At 40.3% G+C, this 15,075-nt stretch overlaps 1 protein-coding gene across 1 annotated transcript in view; it reads right to left on the reverse strand.

Moving 5' to 3' along the window:
• Positions 1-15,075, reverse strand: part of itsn2b (intersectin 2b) — a 40,993-nt gene that overhangs the window by 10,443 nt on the left and 15,475 nt on the right. Inside the window, exons 7-26 of the mRNA XM_030719682.1 lie at positions 14,244-14,346; positions 13,996-14,132; positions 11,917-11,980; positions 9,950-10,087; positions 9,715-9,791; positions 8,695-8,957; positions 8,462-8,611; positions 8,110-8,250; positions 7,756-7,843; positions 7,291-7,430; positions 5,294-5,478; positions 3,950-4,689; positions 3,729-3,850; positions 3,336-3,602; positions 3,048-3,244; positions 2,085-2,137; positions 1,536-1,702; positions 1,249-1,279; positions 1,040-1,161; positions 116-212 (exon numbers count right to left, since the gene is read on the reverse strand). Of these exons, the coding sequence (XP_030575542.1) occupies positions 116-212; positions 1,040-1,161; positions 1,249-1,279; positions 1,536-1,702; positions 2,085-2,137; positions 3,048-3,244; positions 3,336-3,602; positions 3,729-3,850; positions 3,950-4,689; positions 5,294-5,478; positions 7,291-7,430; positions 7,756-7,843; positions 8,110-8,250; positions 8,462-8,611; positions 8,695-8,957; positions 9,715-9,791; positions 9,950-10,087; positions 11,917-11,980; positions 13,996-14,132; positions 14,244-14,346 (3,282 nt within the window). The remainder of the gene's footprint in view (positions 1-115; positions 213-1,039; positions 1,162-1,248; positions 1,280-1,535; positions 1,703-2,084; positions 2,138-3,047; positions 3,245-3,335; positions 3,603-3,728; positions 3,851-3,949; positions 4,690-5,293; positions 5,479-7,290; positions 7,431-7,755; positions 7,844-8,109; positions 8,251-8,461; positions 8,612-8,694; positions 8,958-9,714; positions 9,792-9,949; positions 10,088-11,916; positions 11,981-13,995; positions 14,133-14,243; positions 14,347-15,075) is intronic.

A 15,075-nucleotide genomic window follows, 5' to 3' on the forward strand; every position in this document is an offset into this window, starting at 1 on the left:
TTAAAGTTATTAATATGCTTTGTCCACACTGTTATTTTATTAATGCTGTAAACCATCTCCTGCTTTGACTTTTCCCACCACATTACTTGAAGTGGTGTGTGTGTGTGTGTGTTACCTGGTTGGGGGGCTGGTGTGGATTTGCCACTGCTGGATTCCAGTACTTTAACATGAGTGGCAGGGAACCAGCCTTTCTGACGCTTTTTACCACGGGCCTAGATTCAGAAAATACAATCACTGGGTTTCAGTAAGGCTTTAATCAGACTGATAAACAATCATCTCTCAGTCCATGATAACTGAGTTTTCCAGCAGAAATAAATTATGTTTAGCAAGGCAAAGCAAAAAAAAAAAAAAAAAAAAGTGGTGCTCTTAAGAAGGACAGGAGAGCAGGATGAGGTATCAATGACTTTGCTGACCACAAGCCCTGAAAGATGAAGCCCTGATGGGTGCGTTTTTTATCATTATGTTTTGGTGTTTTTGTAAAGAATTTAAATATTATACTTCTTATATTTTGAAAATTTGCACTCATAATGGAAAATGTGTGCATGTAATATATATTTATAAGCTGCTCCACTGGAAATGCTTGAATGACATTCTATAAATGAGGATGCTTACTCAGTCTGTGAGGACCTGTGGTGAATGGCCTTCTCTCTTTTGTTCTATGCTTATAAACCTTACAGTTGTCTTCATGTTAGTTTAGCAAGGATGAATCCGTTTTGGGCTTGTGTTAGCCTACTTGAAGAAGATGGGGTCAGTTTATAGCATAAGCTTAAGCTTTCCCCACAGCCTTTACAGCTGCTGTCCATTGTGCTGATCAAAAGGTGGAATGATGCTATTGATATTATTGATTATGGCTATATGATATTATTTTTGTGAGTGAGAGTGTGAGTGAGAAAAGAGTGCATTGGTGCAGGTGTAATGTGGTGTCAAAGGGGCCAAAATAAAATATCTGCCACAGGGCCTATCACAGAGTTGTTACTCCTGTGGTGATGTCACTGTGGCTACTTCCATCTATTATACACGACAACAACTGAACGCTGACCTGCAGTTCTCCGAGCCACCAGCCAGAGACGTCCTTGCTGAGGACGAGGATGAGCTGGCCATTTTCCAGATTCAGCTGCTCGGGCCCAGTAGAAGCGTGCGGTCTAGTCACTTGAGCGACCTCTGTGGACATAAAACACAAGCACAACTTATTTCAGTAAAATGCACAACGAGGACGTGTGCTAAAATGTGAGACTCTTTGAATCTTACCTGGCTTTTTCTTTCCAGATGTGCTCGATGTCTGAAAATATAAATGCAGAAGAAAGGTTTAAAAATTTTGCATGCATTTCTTAATAACTGCTTACATTATAATGTAATCTGTTATTAAATCACCAAACTGAAGTCTCAAAACTGACTAAAGAACTAAATCAAGACTCTCCCAAAATATTTGCTGCAGCAGACCAGTTTATGCCCTGTGTGTGTGTGTGTGTGTGTGTGTGTGTGTGTGTGTGTGTGTGTGTGTGTGTGTGTGTGTGTGTTATGTTGAGCGTTCTTACATCTGTCTCTTTAGGTTTTACGTAGTTGCTGGGAAAGACACCCGTGCGATTTCCTATTGAGCCGTTCCACCACTCTCCCTCTCTCTTGCTCACCAAGATTACATCTCCCTCTCTGAATGTCAGATCACCGGACTGCGGAGACTCGTAGGTGTACAACGCCACAAATTCTTGAAATGAAAAGAAGTTAGGAGGATTAAGAAACAGCAATACAGCTACAGGCCCAGTCCTGTTGCTTACATAGATAACTACAGTATTATGGAGTTCAGTTTTAGAGTTTCAACAAGTCCAGAATGACTGGCCACAAGATTAGGTATCTGCTGTATGTCAACCACAGTATTATCTCTACTCTAAATTAATGTGTAAACACAAATCAAATGGTCTATTCAACCATTTGATCTTTATTAAATGTTAAAATATTATAGAAATCACAGATATCAAACATACAACCTCAAAATGTGAAAACTGAAGGTGGATAGCGAATATTTGGACTTTTAGCTGCATTCAATGCCAGGAAGCATAATTTACATTTCACAAGAGTTTGTACTTTACCTTCAAGTTGAGGGCTGTCGCCATTAGGAACATCAGGTGGAGAGCTCTTTGCACTATAAACAAGGAAAGACCACATTATGATACATACATACTGTCCTGTCTATCAATCCATCAATCTTCCGAAGCCTATGATACAGAACACAAGGTGCCACTAGAGAAATGCAAGACTTTCTACAGTCACATGTCGATGAGTTAAGATACGGGAATGACTGGGGAAACTGCTTAGGGCTCCTTAAACCTGCAATCTCATTGTTTTGGTCACCAACCAAATGTCATGAATACAGGTGAACTTGCACTTGACTGACTAGTAAATCAAGAGCTTAAACCTCAGGCTCAAGTTCCTACAACACCAAACCAAACTGTGTATATCCTGACACACCTGGACATGTTGGTGATCGGTGACTAACTCATGTGCTTGTTTTGACCAGTTTAACTTGAGACAATGGCATAAAACTATACATACAGAAGGTAGACAGCTGTGTGCTTCAGGCTACTGAGTTTATGTAACTTAATGGAGTTTAAAAAAGGCTGAACTAGTATGTTTTACTGATTTCATGAGTTCATATGGCCAAAACTCCCACCATAAACCAGGTGGCTAAATCAGGTTGGGCAGACATGGCCTTTAAAATGATCTCTTTATGTCTATATTTGGTTGAAGTGAAAGGTGAAAAGTTGTCTTTTTTACCTTATTGCTAAGGCTTAAATTTAATCTTATTTCAGTAGTGAATTGATGTTTATCCACAGAGTAATTTACTGTTGATTACTAGTCTATCTTCTTCAGGGTTGCAGGGGAGATGGAGAGGCAGGGTACACACTGGACAGGTTGCCAGTCTGTCACAGGGCTAACACAGAGAAACAGACAACCATTCACACCTATTGGCAATTCAAAATCACCAATTAACCTAACCCCAGTGTTGGAGACAAATAAAAAAAAAAATGCTCCATACATAAGCAAGTCCTTACTTTGAACTCTCATCTTCTCCCAGCAGTGTCACATACGTCTTGGGGAACCATCCCTGTTCACCGTTCAGTTGTCCCAGCCACCAGTTCTCTTGCTGCTCTAATACTTGAATCATGTCGTCCTTATTAAAGTTCAGATGGTTATCTGTCTTCGCTGTCCAGGAACACAGTGCTTGGGCTAACAGGTTACCCACCACCCGCTGATAATGAGACAACAGCAGAGAGTCTGAATATGCCCAGACAATAATCATACTGTGGTAAGCAGCAGTAAGTGCTCTGTAAAGCCCTCACCTGTCCCTGAGTCTCAGAAGGTGCAGGGTTTGGAGAATGTGTCGGCGTGAAGGCAGATTTTGTCCCTGCTACTTTGGCAGCCTTAAGGGCATTAGAAAGCTGTGATTGGAGTGGTAATTTAGCAGGAGGCAGAGCAGCAGCAGCAGCAGCACTATTAGCTGCACCTGATGGGCCCACTTTCTCGACATAACTCTCTGGGAACCAGCCCATCTTCCCCTGTTTGCTGCCATACAGCCAACCCTCCTCTCGCTCTGTCGTCTCATCAACCTGAGAAGACGAAACAGGAAGGTTTGAGAGAGAAAATGCAGAAGTTTATACATGATGCCAAAGAGAGTGCAAAATGGAAAGAGTGAGACCTGACAATCTGGTAAGACAATCTCATTTTATTCCCACCTCAATGATTTCATCTGCTTCAAAGCTGAGTTCTTCGTTGTTTCGTGCAGTAAATGGGTAGAGAGCTTTGAAGGATGTGAGAGATGCTGACTTCCTGTGCTGCTTCGCCCTTGGCTGCCCACCTGAAGCAGCACATCAGGCATCATAAAGTGAAATGATCTATTAAAACAGACAATGCAGAGAACTGTATAAAAGTTTAAAAACATGCATTTGTCTCTTACCTTTCCTCTCCTCCAGCCCTCTCAGCAAAGCCTGAATATCAATCTTCCCTCCTGTTTTTGGCGGCTGCTGCTGCGGACGAGACACCTCCTCCTTTCTCTTTGTCTCCTCTTCGATTTTCCTCCTCTCCTCTTCCTCCTCCTTTCTCTTTCTCTCCTCTTCTGCCCTTTTTTTTTCCTCTTCACGCTTCCTCCTCTCCTCCTCCTGCTGATGAAGCCTTCTCCTCTCTTCCTCCCGCTTAATCCTCTCCTCCTCCTCTCGCTTTCTCCTTTCCTCTGCGTCTCGGAAAGCTGCTTCAGCAGCCCTGTGTCTTCTCCTCTCTTCCTCCTCTATCTCCCTTCTGCGTTCCTCTTCTCTCCGCTCCTCCTCTAACCTCTTCTGCTGCTCCTCCCTCCTGCGTCGCTCCTCCTCTTCTCGCCTTCTCTTCTCCTCTTGCCTCCTCTCCTCCTCGAGTTTTCTCCTCTCTTCTTCTAGCTGCCTCTTCTCCTCCTCCAACTTTCGCCTCTCCTCCTCCTGCCTTCGCCTCTCTGCTTGGCGCTGATGCTCCTCTTCTTCTCTTTTCTTCCTCTCCTCCTCCTCTCTTTTTTTCCACTCTGCCTCCTCCCTTGCTCTGAGCTCTCGCTCTGCCTGCTCTTTGGCTGCCTGGATGAGAGCCTGTCTCTGTCTCTCCTCCTCCTCCCTCTGTTTGGCCTCCCTCTCTTCCTGAAGCTTTCTCTGACGCTCCTTTTCCATCTTAATACGCCTGTAACCGCAAAGTAAACACCGACATCAAAAGTTTGCACATTAAGATTAAAAAGTTATTTGCAATGATATGAGAAAATATTAAAAACAACCAAACTATTTCTCGCAACTAGCCATTTGTTCAGGGTTTCACCCTATTTCACCAGAAAGAACAACATCATTATTCATTAATGGATAATCATTCATTATCTGAAGACAAATAGAACATACTGGACAAGGTATGGGAACCTTTTCTGAGCTATGTATAAGGTCTGGATCTATTACAGTGCCAATCTAAAAAAGTTGCTGTTGTAGATCGTTGTGTTTTGTTGTTGTGTTTTTTAAATTGAGGAAATTATTTTCTTCTCTGTGCATTTTGTTTACCCAAAAATGGATTTGTTAGTTGATTTTTTTCTTGTTTTCTTTATCTTTTTTTCATCATGGAACAAGATCATCAAACTTGACTTCATAATAACATCTTCATATCCAGTATTTAAAAAGACTTTAATATAAAATGTTGTTTCTGTGTTGTTGGGGAAAGAGAATCTGAGTGGGTTAGAAATTGTCATATGTCATCTACTGTATAACCGATGACCAATGTTTATAGCATAAAAATGAAAGTTTACCTCTGAGCTTCTTCCTCCTCCTCCCTGCGCCTCCTTTCCTCCTCTTGTCGTTTCCTCTCTTCTTCCCTCCTGCTCTTCTCCTCTTCCTGCTCCTTCCTTCGGATCAGCTCACGCCGCTTGTCTTCTTTGATGCTGCGCAGCTTCTCCAGTGCAGCCTGCTGCTTTCTTTGGCTCTCTCTCAGTTCCTGGTATACACAAAAAAGTTCATACATTTACTAGTGGTCTGAAAGATACATGACTGACTTAAAGAATGAAAGATGGATGTAACAGTCTAAGGATTGTAAACAAACAGCATGCACTGTAGACAAACAGCATGCACAAACAGCAGCAAACACCTGGCTAAATATGATGCAGTTTGTAGGAGGGCATAAGAAAAAGAAGAAAAGAAAGAGAGAAACCAAGATACTAAAACAGAAGAGAAAACAAGGTAAGAATAATAATGAGACCTAAAGCAAAAACCTTTAGTAGGTAGAAGAGGTTACGGAGGCAGGCCAGCAGTGAGAAGAGAGCCAGAAGTATTGACTCCTCAGCACCCACATACTGAAAAGTTGGGGACAAGGATATGGGATGGGTGAGAGGAAAGAGAGGAAAGGATCCAGTGTAGGAAAGATTAAAAAAAAAATTCCAGGAGATGAGAGGAAAAATCAAAGTTTAAGATGTTGGTATCAGATGGCATAATAGGAAGGATGGCAGGGAAGGAGAAAGACAAAAAAGGCCTCAAGGGCCAGGAAGCAATATTAGTGATCAATTGTTAAGGTCACAGTTTAATATGCAATTTGTTCAATCACTCCTTTATTATTAGGCAAACAGCCAGCCAAAAAACAAATCCACCCAAACTAGCATCCCCTTTTTAAAGCTTTCCACTTCCACTCACACTTTATACAATTTTAGAAACACACTTCTGTTCACTTACAGCACCAACACAGCCAAATATTGACACGTTTTTTGTTTTTAATTCCTCAGTTACTGATACCAATCTCAGAATAAGCAGCATTTACTCAGTCAGCTGCCAATAGTGAGAACTGGAGGCAAGTAGAAGAAGAAGAGCACGGACTGTATAAATCCTAAAGGTTGAACCCACTTCTTTGCATTGCTGATAATAAATAAATAAAAAAAAAAAAAAAACATCTGTGGCATTTTACAATATAAGCCATTGAGGTTGAAATGTTGGCTCTGTCGACTAACTGAAGTTATCAGGGGTGGAAAGCATCCTGCAGATTCCAGCGATAGCAGAGAAGACCCTGGTTAATGTTCAGCGTCATGGCTGCTACGGGCCACAAGGAGTTTTCTAGGGGTGTTTTCACACCTGCAGTATTTAGCCCGTTTAAATCAAACTCATTGGTTTTCCACCTTGGTGCAGCTCGTTTCTGCAGATGTGAACACAGTAATCGCACTTCAGGGTCTCTGTGTGGTTAATTTACGATGAGAACATAATCCAACCTCAATCTGAACCACGTAACAGGTGTAAACATCTTCCCTTAGCCTGGTATGCTTTGTATTCTGGGATGCAACAGAGTACCACAGACGTGCAAAGTACACAAACTTGTACTAACTAAAATGTAAAATGAACCAAGGGCTCACTTTTTATCCACTAGACCAGAACGCAGCACCTCATTCCTGTATTTAGTTTTGCTGCTCCCGCCCCAGATCTCACATTGTTTGAAGTGACAAAATTTGGTTCCTTTGTAGTTTACTTGGAGTTTTCTCTGCATGAAAAGAAACTAAATCACAGGAAAAGGCTACAAATTTACAACCTCCTCAACTGAGTTTGAGCATAGTAAACCAACTATAGGTGTGAAAATGCCCCAAAATGTCTGAAGCTGAAATGAAGGCATTGAGCTCTGTTTTTATCTTTAAATGTTACAGTTGAAGGTACTGTTGGACAGTGTGAAGAACCTGCTCAACAGTAAACATTATCCCTGGTTAACACAGGCTCAATGTGAAATGTTATAACTAACACCTGTTATAATAATGCTATAGTAGTGATAGATTCCTACCTGCATGTCTTTGTTATACTGGTCCATCTCTGCTAGTTTGGCAGCTGTCTCCTTCTCCAGAACTTCCAGCTGTTCTCGCAGTTTCACGCACGTCCCTTTTTTCTCGGTCATACTCATCTTCATGGTGGAAATGGTTGATGCTACAAACAGATGAAATACAGTTAAACTGTCTCTCTGAGAGCACTTTGGTAACTGATGGTAGGTTTGCCAGGCAAAAATCTAGAAATTTAGAGTTTTCTGTAGCTTTTTTTTTTTTTTTTTTTAATAATTTTATATTTACTTACAAATACACTCCATTGGTTGGATGCATGTATTAAGTAACTTTTATTAGAAGACTTAATTATAAGTTTTTATTATACAACTACCCAATTTGCCATTTCGCAGTTGTGCTCTTTATTTTCCATATTTCTATTATTGCTTTCTGTACGATTTCAGAGCTTGGTCTGTTAATTTCTCACTACTAACCAGGAAGGTTATTAAAAGACATGTTTTTCAGCTTCTCAGTCAGTCTTTTCTGCTCTGGAGTCAGATGGGACAACTTTCTCTGGAACTCCTAACAGATTTTTTAAAAAAAAGAAGAAAAAAAAAAAGAAGAACAAAGAAGAAATGCATCATTGGTGGGAAATTTTTCAGAAAACATTAACACAAACACCATCAAGAACACAATGACCAAACATAAGTACAGTAGTACAGTGCAATAATAGTCACAGCTACTTTGTCACAATAAAATAATGTTATAAAAACACGAGTGACTGAATTAATCTCAGAAACACATGGGGGGAAAAAAAGAACAAAAAAACAAACAACAACTGCACAGACCTCAATTTGTTTCTGCAGATTGTTAATATCCTGTTGGCGCGTCTCCTTCCTTTGACTGTTAAGATCAATCTCTGTCTTCTGAAGCTTTTTCTTGCTCTGAATGTCACGCAGGCGGTCAGAAATCTGACGGTGCTTGTCACCCTGAAGCAGGTAGAGAGAGAGGACCAGAAGCTTTAAACTTTAAGCACTCATGATGCTTAAAGACAAACTTTAAGCACTCATGATGCTTAAAGACAAACTTTAAGCACTCATGAAGGATAAAAAAAACAAACAAAAAACAAAAAAACATAGATGGAGAGTATGCCCACACTGTAAGTTGGACTGAGATGAAAATTGTGTCTTCACCACTCACCACTGCCTCCAACTCCAACTCCAGACTCCTCTTCTTAGCCTTCAGTTTGGTGATTTCATCCTGTTCCTGTTCTTTCTTTATCTGGAGCTCTCCTTTCCTCCTCCTCTCCCATTCCTCTTTTCTCTGACGCTCGAGCTCCCGCTGTGCAGCCTAGAATAAATGGAGACACAGAGAAATAAATATACCATGCATTGGTGTGAACAAATAAACTTATTCAGAGATGTTCACCTCACCTCTTTTCTTTCTATCTCTCTCTGCCGCTCTTCCTCTTTCTGTCTCTCCAGCTCTCTCTGGCGCTCCAGCCTTCTCTCCTCCTCTAGCCTCCTCCTCTCCTCTGCCTCCCGAGCCTCCTTCTCTCTCTTCTCTCGCTCCTCTCTCTCTTTCTGAGCGCGCCGTTCCTGCTCCCTTCTCTCTGCCTCCAGCAGGGCCTGTCGTCTTTTCTCCAACTCCGCATTCCCTTGTTCCAGGTTCGCTTTGAATTTATCTTCAAATGATACTGAAAACAAAGTAGGAAGGCATTACTGATGCACTTTTCATTCAAGACCCACGTGCTAAAACACCTTTGAAAGAAAGCTCAGTGTGTTTAGTAAGCACTTCAAGGTATCAAAAAAAAAAAAAAAGTAAATTTATTCTTAATATTCATCTTAAATTGACCATCTGCAAGGGCCATGGCGATTTCTGTATTTTTAATATACATTTTGGTTTTTTAAGGGAGAGCTACAGTTAATTTAACTAATGTATCTTATGAGCTGAGTGTATTAGCATTAAACCATTAGACCTGCAAAAATAGCTGAAAAAATGTGACCTTAACGATGCTTTAAACGTGTCAAAGGAGCAAAAAACAAAAACATTGCTTGCATTTTCATGGTGTGTGACTAAAAATAAGACTCATCCAAACTGCATTTAAGAGAACTAATTTAATACTTTTTAAAGGGCTTTAATTAGTATAGATATACTTAAGACATTTTAAGGACACACCGATACCTTAGATGATAGCGTATATGAATCCAGCAACCTAAGTGTAGTGCCCAACATTATCTGTGTGTCACTTGGCTGCCCTTAATTGACTCATGTCCCCTTTGTACGGTAGGTGTGTCACAATAATATATGTATATTTATCCCATTATATTAGCACTTGTCAGTGTGTGCAAAAAAAGTAAGTATCCATGATCCACAGCTGACGGCTATAAAAAGCTGCAGTTAAACAATTCTACACTCTGTGTAGGCTGGTAGTGTCTGTTGGTAGTACTGACTGTTTGTTTTGGGTTTCTGTGGAGGCTCAATGTCCAAGTCTTCAATCAGGAAAGCGTTGAGGCCATTCATGGCAGTCCTGCAATGTAGATTTCAAACAGTATCTCTGAATACACAGCATATAACCTCACTCACATATTAATACATTAATAAAACCAAGGTTTTATTATGTCAAGCATTTATATATAGAGGATGCTGAAGGGGTTGTGGTCAAGCAGCTCGTGTGTGTCCACATACCTCTGTGAGGGTGGTACCAGCTCAGTTGGCAGCGTTAATGGCAGCGGTTGTCCGCTCTTTGCCACATCCACAAGATGCATCGCCAGAATAAACTCCTCAGCTTTTAGCTTGCCATCTTTATCCACATCTGCTAAATTCCTGCAGGACGGTTGCAAATTTATTTTTTTACTTACTATACTTATATCATCCTTGAATGCAACAGAATAACATACATGGGCAAAAAAATAAAATAATATGACTCAGGGACATTTGCCCTTAGTATTTACAAGTAGAACAGATTCCACCCTGCTCAAACAGAAGCACAAGATGTATGTCATATATGATTAATGCACCTTCATTCAATAAAAACAATTAACAGGTACAGCCACAAGTAGCTTACACTGTATAAAAGCTGTCCATACTACATTGTCAAAAGTATTTGGTCATTTGCCTTAAAAAAAAAAAAAAAAAAGATGAACTTGAGTGACCTCCCATTCTTAATCCATGGGGTTTAATATGATGTCAGCCCACCCTTTGCAGCTAGAATAGCTTCAACTCTTCTGGGAAGGCTTTCCATGAGGTTTAGAAGTGTATATGGGAATGTTTGACCATTCTTCCAGAAGCACATTTGTGTGGTCTGATGTTGGACGGGAAGGCCTGGCTCACAGTCTCCGCTCTAATTCATTCTAAAGGTGTTCTATCGGGTTGAGGTCAGGACTCTGTGCAGGCCAGACAAGTTCTTCCACACCAAACTCATCCATCCATGTCTTTATGGTCCTTGCATGTGCACTGGTGCGCAGTCATGTTGGAACAGAAAGGGGCCATCCCCAACTTGTTCCTACAAATTTGGGAGCTTGAAATTGTTCAAAATGTCTTGGTATGCTGAAGCATTGAGAGTTCCTTTCACTGGAACTAAGACCAACTCCTGAAAAACAACCCCATACCATAATGCCCCCTCCACCAAACTATACACTTGGCACAATGCAGTCTCGGCAGACTCTGCAGGAAGTTGGTGACCTCTGTGCACCATGCGCCTCAGCATCCGCTGACCCTGTTCTATCATTTTACGTGGTCTACCACTTCGTGGCTGAGTTGCTGTCATTCCCAATCACTTCCACTTTGTTATAATACCACTAACAGTTGACTGTGGAATATTTAGTAGTGAGAAAATTTCACGACTGGACTTGTTACACAGGTGGCATCCTATCATGATACCACACTGGAACTGAGAGTGACCCATTCTTTCACAAATGTTTGTAGAAGCAGTCTGCATGCCTAGGTGCTTAGTTTTATATACCGGAATTCAATGATTTGGATGGGTGAATGAATGCTTTTGGCAATATAGTATACTTAAAATAAATAAACAAGTTCTTGCCAAGTTCTGTTGGATAAAAAGATTTCAGAAGTTAAAAAAAAAAAAAATGGGCATTAGGATCGGATATGTATTTGGTGTATATTTTTAATGGGCTGTATTGTATGTGACGAGTATTATAATGGTATTTTTAATTGTTTTTGAGGTATGCTACACTGATGTGATGTTAGATAAATGGTCTGCCCTATTTCTTATGTGACAGCCCAGTGTGGTACATCCTATCTTAAGTCGTCTTTGTCCTATTTTCTATGCGGACATCGAATGGCACCTTTTACCCAATTTTTGGGTGAAGGGCGGGTATTTAAGCAGGTGTGTAGCATTTCCTAATTAAGTCTGAAGAAGGGCATTGCAGCCCGAAACGTTACTTTCTGAAATACCGATGGATTAAAATATTTCCAGGAGCTCGTTGGTGTGCGGACCTCCTACTTTTTCATAGACTTAATGACCCCGTTTGAAATAGTAATAGATACTAGTAGCAGCCATTTCTTTAAACAATTATTCCTTCACAATGAAAGAGATATTGTGATAAACCTACAACTGAATCAAGTTTCTTACTTCTGGCTGCCAAACCGTTCAAAAGCCATGTACAGACACACAAAAACGCAGATAATCTTACCAAATGGAGGCCAGCTGTGTTTTTGTCAGCATCGTGGTTTCCATTACACCCTTCACCTGCTGACCTGATAACATGAGGGACAAATGTCAGAAATGGATAGCACAGAGGTACAGTGTGTGATGATATATTCATTAAACTACATTTAAAATGTGACAGCAGGAAGCAGGTGCAACACCACAACCCATTTTTCCAAGACTGACGTTTGATATAAGTTTCCAAAGTCTAATACTCACAGAGGCAAACCAAACTGAATAAACCTAAATTACTGACTTTGATCTAGGAGATGATGATAAACGGACTGTGACTGTATGAACAACACTCAGCCTTATAAAAAGGTCTACAAGGAGACTGGGACAGGAACATGGAGAAATAAAAATAGGTCATTCATTAATTTATTTACTGTAAAAACTGTAAATTAAAAGTCAAGTCACATAAATAAGAAAATTTTAAAAATCTGACTTGCATTGTCATTTCACTAAATCTTTGGTTTTTCACAAGAACTGGTTCTACAAGGCTTACAGAGCTAAAAGGCAAACACATACTTGGCTGACTGTGTGCTTGTGTGTTGAGAAACCCTGTGACTGAACACACCTGCTACTATGGCCTCCACTACTTCCTCAGAGCTAACTAAAATTTAATACACAGAAAAAAAATGAGAGGGAGGAAACTGTTATGAAATTAATACTGATTGTTGTTCATGACAATCCACACCTAAATTCCATACATAGTTTGGTTTTATATAACTTATTCAATGCCGCACAGCAGGGTTATTATAGTTAACGAAAACTGAAATTGAAAAAACATTGTCAACTGAAATAAATAAAACTAAAATTAAAAGGAAAAAACGATTACTAACTAAAACTGTATTGTGAGTTTAAAAAGCTAACTAAAACTAACTAAAATCATAGATAAAATGACCTTCCTTTTCTTGTTTGTCATTTTATTTAAAAGCCTTGTGGACTGATCATTTTTCCGCTCTCCGAGTTTAAGCTGGGAGCGTCGTCGGGCCGCTGTGTGCGTGCGCGTGCTCACCGCGCCGGTCCGCAAAGTAATGGAGAAACCGGCAGAATCCTGTATGGAGTGTCTTTGTGTCCGATAATACAGATAGAAGCGTGGCTTGTTGTGAATTCCGTATTTTACGGGAGGGGTGGCAACCTTATTAAACAAAGCGAACAGTGCGCGGCTCTTATGAATGAAACAATGCTCTGGGTTATGTTTTGCCTGTTCGCTTTGTTTAATAGTGTTGGTACTCCTCCCTTAAAATACGGAATCGCTCCTAACTGCCAAATAAGGGACGATTGAGTAATTTCCGTATTTTCGGATGGCAACCCTACTCACAAAGGTCAGCAAATTCCTGGAGGGAGCTGCTAAAACTGTCGGAATGGACGCGAGGGAATGAAGAAAGTGTAAAAACAGGGACAAATATGTTTGCAGCCAAAAAAGTGAGCACAAAGAGCGAGGACCAGCCGGCACCGCATATAAAACACCAGCAAACGACCGTAAGGTAATTAACACACACCCAGCTACAAGCATAAATGCGGCATGAGGTCGGACACATATCGAGCATCTAACCAAGCTAGCTCCAAAACAAAAGCTGTTGTTAATCTGCTGCGCTGACGCTGAACTTTATTGGGAGTTTATTGTAGAATTTATTGAGTTTGGGAGTTCATGTTTTTCTGTGTTTCTCCCTGTTGATGTTCATGTGTGTCCTTAATATTACACACATTTAGCACACAATGCTGCTGTCTGTGAACAGTTGGTTGTTGAATATATTTCTTTAAACAGGATCTTTTGTTGAGTTTTTATTACACAAGAGTTACTCTTGTACCTTGAATCTTAAACATGACAAAGTATGAAAAACTAAAACTAATACTGAAACTAACGAAACGAAACTAAAACTAAGCAATAAACCAAAAATAAAAACTAATAAAAACGAGCAAAACCGCTCTGAAAACTAATTAAAACTAACTGAATTAAAGGAAAAAAAAAAGGAAAAACAAACCAAAACTAAACTATAATGTAAAATCCAAAACTATTATAACCCTGGCGCACACACACACACACACACACACCCCATACCGGTGAGGTATCCAATCATCTGTTTATCCAAGATGTTGAATTGCTGTCTGTATTTAAGCCTGGAGGGATGCGGTATGGCCCAGTCACTGGGAAGAGCAGTCATGGGAGACATGAAGGCTGGAGATGAGGAACCTGAGCTGAAAAACAGAGTGCTCCAAATTTTTAACGTTTGCACACTTAAAGAGATTCACAAGATAAATGATGCTTGGATGGGAGAAGTTATGCTTCTGTATATGTGTAGGTTTTACCTGCCAGATCCCAGGTCTAGCAGTGATGGGACATTGTTTATACCAGCAGAAGAAGTGGCGCGTCCAAGTGAAGAGGCGTAAGGGGACGCAGATAGAGGTAGGCCTGAAGCAGACACACGTTATTCATATTTCAACAATATTAGGGCATTTTATTCCCACACTCGCCCACAGTTCTAAAATGTGTCAATCTTTTTTTCACTTGGTGTTTAAACATTTTGGTTTTTTACAGTTTTCTGAGAGGGCAAGATGGCCTACAGAAGCTGAGTAACATAGTGTGATCACTGTTGTAACCTTGTCAAGGACAGGAAGGCCATTTGCATGGAGATGAGACAGAACTGTCACAGCAAAACAGGACAGGATTCTTTTCATTTTCCTGCATTTCCCTTAAAATCTCCAGAATTGCTTCATCATCACAAATGTACAGTATTTAATATTAGAGAATGGCATTTCTCCTCAGCAGTTTTCATGTTACAAGAAACAGCTGATAGGCATCAAGCAAGCAATAATCTAAGAGATAAGCAAGAGCAGTCTGACACTGCATTCCTAAGTCAAGGGTGAAAATTCCCTTGAATTGAGTCCCCTAACCCTAACCAGAAGGATATCTACATTCTGGTTAGTTTGTGATATTTTTTTAAGAGCATCAAAGTAATGTCTCACAATTTTTACTATTTACTGATATGATGTAATATGATATGATGCAAAATTTCTGGATCTCTGGAGTTTCCAGTTGACTCCAAAGCACTTCCAAGTTGGGCCAAGCACCAATCCTGGTAAAGTTTGCAAGCAAATCCAGTGCTCTGTATTAGCGACTGCAAGTTTATCATGTTAAAAA

The sequence above is a fragment of the Archocentrus centrarchus genome, chromosome 3, assembly GCF_007364275.1.
Source record: "Archocentrus centrarchus isolate MPI-CPG fArcCen1 chromosome 3, fArcCen1, whole genome shotgun sequence".
In the NCBI taxonomy this organism is placed as follows: domain Eukaryota; kingdom Metazoa; phylum Chordata; class Actinopteri; order Cichliformes; family Cichlidae; genus Archocentrus; species Archocentrus centrarchus.